The sequence below is a fragment of the Manihot esculenta genome, chromosome 12, assembly GCF_001659605.2.
Source record: "Manihot esculenta cultivar AM560-2 chromosome 12, M.esculenta_v8, whole genome shotgun sequence".
Taxonomy (NCBI): Eukaryota; Viridiplantae; Streptophyta; class Magnoliopsida; order Malpighiales; family Euphorbiaceae; genus Manihot; species Manihot esculenta.
In genome coordinates this window covers 8340873-8345372 of record NC_035172.2, presented here as the reverse complement: position 1 = coordinate 8345372, position 4500 = coordinate 8340873, and the positions used below count along the sequence as shown (strand labels likewise).

Sequence of the window (4500 nt, the reverse complement as noted above, 5' to 3'; positions counted from 1 at the left end):
TCAATTGGTGCCGTCTGTGGGAACCGAGGGAGATCTTTTCATCATTGGAGTTCCACTCTTAACAACACCCACTGAGATCCACAATGGCTAATCACAACGAAAACAACCTTAACACCCCAAACGACCTAAGCTCTGCCCAAGAAGGGCAGCAGTTCTCCTTTTCTAGCCCTACAACATTAAACAACCAAACACCCATTCCTCTCAATCCTTCGCCAAGCTTGACAGGGAACGCGCCCGCAGTGGCCTTGTCCAACCAAGACCTCCAAACTATCGCATTCCAGCTACAAAGCACCACCCACTAGTTGGGGCAGATAATTCAGCAAAGGGGCCTTGGCACCCCAGTGAACGCACTCCCAGTGGTAGAAGAACCCCAAACCAATGAGCCCCAACCTACCCCTGATCGCCTTCAAACCAGAAGCCACGACGCCGGGGTACGGGAGAGAATAACTGGAGAAGAGGAAGAGTCGGAGGCCCGAGTCCACGGAAGAAGGGCGAGGGAGATGATAGAAAATGAGGAGGCTGACAACTATTCCGCTGAGACAACCAGGTGGACCAGGAGTGAAGCAGAGGAAGAGGAGTATCACCTGGAGAAAAAACCCAGGTCGGAAGATGAAGATGTGGACCAAAAACTGCAGAAGTTGAGAGAGCAGCTTTTGGTCGAGCTGGGAAAGAAAGATCAAAGCCAAACCTTCCTGCCCACTTCTTCGCCTTTCTCGAAGTGGGTGCAGCAGGAAACTGTCCCTAAGAAGTTTATGATGCCGTCCATGGCAGCCTACGACGGAGCTGGTAACCCAAGGGAGCATGTCATGAATGACAAGACCTTTATGGAATTACAAACTTTATCGGATGCCTTGATGTGCAAGGTATTCCCAACGACACTTTCAGGGCCAGCGCGAGCATGGTTCAACAGCCTGGAGACTGGAAGCATTGGAAGTTTTGGAGATTTAGCCACTCGTTTCATTAGCCGGTTCATCGCCGGGGTACCAGCGGATAGGAAGACGAGTTATCTGGAAACAGTAAGGCAAAGACGAGAGGAATCGCTTAGAGAGTACGTAGCTCGTTTCAATATAGAAGCCCTGCAGATTCCCGAGCTCGATGAAGGAAGGGCGGTGGAGGCCATGCAGAAAGGGACGACCTCCGCTGAATTTTTTGGTTCATTAAGCAGGAAGCCTCCGACCTCACTGGCTGAACTAATGAAGAGGGCTGAGAAGTATATAAGACAGGATGACGCTCTCGTGACAAGCCGATTCGCCAAGGGAACGGCAGGCAAGGAGAGAGCCCCGGAGGAAAGGAGGCCGGAGAAGCATGAAAAGAAACATGGCAAAAGGTCTGAGCCTTATAGACAGCCTTGGGAGCGAAGGGACCAAAGACCTTTTCCCCCACGGTCCTCAGAACAAAGGCCACTTCCTTCATGGGTTCCAGAGAAGCCAACCCCACTTAACGCCTCTAGAGCCGAAGTGCTCGTAGCCGTCCAGGACAAAGAATTCTTGCAATGGCCCAAGCCCCTGAAAGCGGAAGCCGACCAGCGAAATCCCGACAAATATTGTCAGTTCCACCGAACTCATGGTCATGACACCAATAACTGTTTCCAGTTGATTGCAGAAATTGAGAGGTTGATCAAGAGAGGGCACCTAAAGAACTTTGTAAAGAAATCGGAAGGACAGAGACCTCAACTCAATCCGACAGCTCAAACGCCAAGAAGAACAGGAGCTAACGCTGTGAATGATGGGTCCAGTGGAACTATCAACATGATCGTAGGAGGCACGGGAGGTCGGATGAGCCGAATGGGGAAAAAGAGAAGCAGAGAAGGAGAAACTAGCAGTACCGAGGTCATGCAAATCGTTGAACACTCTTCAACAGCCATCACTTTCTCCTCGGAGGATGCTCAGGGTGTTCAGATGCCTCATGATGACGCCCTTGTCATTGAAGCTGTTATTCACAATTATCGGGTAAAGAAAATCTTGGTGGATGACGGAAGCAAGGTAAACCTGTTGCCTTATCGAGTCTTCCAGCAGATGGGCATTCTGGAGGAGCAACTAGTTTGGGATCAAGCCCCGATTAAAGGGATTGGAGGAGCACCAGTAACAGTGGAAGGGAAAGTAAAGCTAGCCCTTACTTTGGGAGAGGCCCCGAGGGCTCGCACCTATTATGCGGTGTTCTTGGTGGCTAAACTCCCTCTGAGCTACAATGCGATTCTGGGACGACCTGTGCTGTTCGATTTTGAAGCTGTCACCAGTATCAGATACTTGGCAATGAAATTCTCCACAGAAGCAGGGGTGGCAACAGTTAGGGGAAGTCAAGAGGAAGCAAGGGCAGTGTACCTGGCTACCGTAACAGAGCCGAGCTTAACAGAAGAAAAGATGGATCCAGAAGTCTTGGAGGTCCGAGATGAGAAAACAGAAGCCAGAATAGAGCTGGTGGGGGAACTAGAGACCTTCTCCTTATCAGAAACGGAAACAGACAAAACCTTCAGTCTCAACGCCGGCCTCACCAAGGAGCAGAAAGCCGAAGTGATGTCCTTGATTCGAGGTCATGCATCAAGCTTCGCCTGGAAGCCTTCGGACATGCCCGGAATTGACCCCGGGGTGATGACCCATAGACTGAATGTCCTCCCTGAAGCCAGACCAGTAAAGCAGAAAAAGAGGGTAGTAGGAAGGGAAAAGCAGTAGGCCACCAAGGAGGAAGTACAGAAGCTAGAGGAGGCAGGCTTTATTAGAGAAGTTATGTACCCACAGTGGTTAGCCAATCCTGTATTAGTCAAAAAAGCCAATGGCAAATATAGGATGTGCATAGACTTTACTGATCTGAATAAGGCCTGCCCTAAATATTGTTATCCCCTCCCTGATATTAATAAAATGGTCGACTCTACGGCCGGTTTTGATTACATGTCGTCTTTAGATGCAATGTCTGGTTATCACCAAATCCCAATGTATAGGTCGGATGAAGAAAAAACCTCGTTCATAACGGAAGATGGGACTTATTGCTATAAAGCCATGCCTTTCGGATTGAAAAACGCCGGGGCAACTTACCAAAGACTGATGAACAAAATCTTCAAAGAGCAGATCGGCAGGAACGTAGAAGTTTATGTAGACGATATGGTGGTCAAGAGCCTAACTTTCCAACAGCACGTGGCAGATCTGAAGGAGGTGTTTGGAGTATTAGATCAGTACAGAATGAAGTTGAATCCGGCAAAGTGCGCCTTTTTCATCAGAGGAGGAAAATTCTTGGGATACATGGTGAGTGGGAAAGGCATCGAGCCCAATCCGGAGAAAGTAGAGGCCATATTAAATATGTCAGAACCAACCTGCATAAGGGACGTCCAGAAACTGATAGGGAGAGTAGTGGCACTCAATCGATTCATGTCACGGTCGGCGGAAAAATGTTTACCGTTCTTCAGAAAATTGAGGAAAGTGCCAAACTTCGAATGGACAGAAGATTGTCGTGAAGCCTTCAAAGAACTCAAAAGTTATCTCAGCTCGCCCCGTGTGCTCAGCAGCCCCGTAGAAGGTGAAGAACTTCTGATATACTTGGCAGCCTCTGAACAAGCAGTTAGTGCCGTATTGGTAAGGGTGGAAGAAGGGGAACAGAAGCCTGTTTTCTATGTCAGCAAGGTGCTTAAAGATGCCGAGGTCCGATATATGAACATTGAAAAAATAGCATATGCTCTATTGTTGGCAGTCCGGAAGTTCAGGGTTTACCTAGAAAGCCACCAAGGAGTAGTGATGACGGATCAACCATTGAAGAAGATTCTGCATAGACCAGAGACTTCAGGTCGGATGCTCGTATGGTCCCTCGAGATTAGCCCATACTGCCTGGAGTACCGACCTCGAACAGCTATAAAATCTCAAGCCCTTGCCGATTTCATAGCAGAATGCACGTTCAGTAAGGAACAAAGGGAATCATCTTCCGAAGCATCGAGAATGGAGAAGAAGGAAGAACCTTTCCAAAAGCTCAATTGGAAGTTATACGTAGACGGGGCTTCAGGCGCTGGAGGCAGCGGTGTAGGAATCATGCTTAAGGGGCCTGGAGACTTTAAGGTTTGCTACACCCTGCGCTTAGAATTCCAGGCTTCCAATAATGCGGCGGAGTATGAAGCCCTAATAAACGGAATGATGGTGGCAATGGAGGTAGGGGCAACCGACCTCGAAGTAAATAGCGACTCACAACTGGTGATCAATCAGGTTACTAGGGTATATCAGGCTAGGGATCCAACCATGCAGAGTTACCTGGCAAAAGTAAAAGCAATAGAGGCCGAGTTCATAGATCAGGGAGTTGCCATCAAATTCCAAAGAATACCACGAGAAGAGAACGAGGAAGCCGACCTGCTCAGTCGATTGTCCAAAGAAGAACTAGAACAGCTCCCTGATGAAGTATACATACAACACGTTCTCATGCCTGCTTTTAGTAAAACTAACACGGTGTTGCAGGTGGAACAAAGCCCAACTTGGATGACCCCATACCTAGAGTACCTGGAGAAGGGAAAACTCCCTGAGGATAAAG

The 4500-nt window shown here is 48.6% G+C and overlaps 1 protein-coding gene across 1 annotated transcript; it reads left to right on the top strand.

The window, feature by feature from the left end:
- Positions 1-764: 764 nt before the first annotated feature.
- Positions 765-2669, top strand: LOC122725260. Its single transcript, XM_043962291.1, has 2 exons — positions 765-1016; positions 1200-2669. Exons 1-2 carry the CDS (start codon positions 765-767, stop codon positions 2667-2669), a joined length of 1722 nt encoding a protein of 573 aa, XP_043818226.1.
- Positions 2670-4500: the final 1831 nt, after the last annotated feature.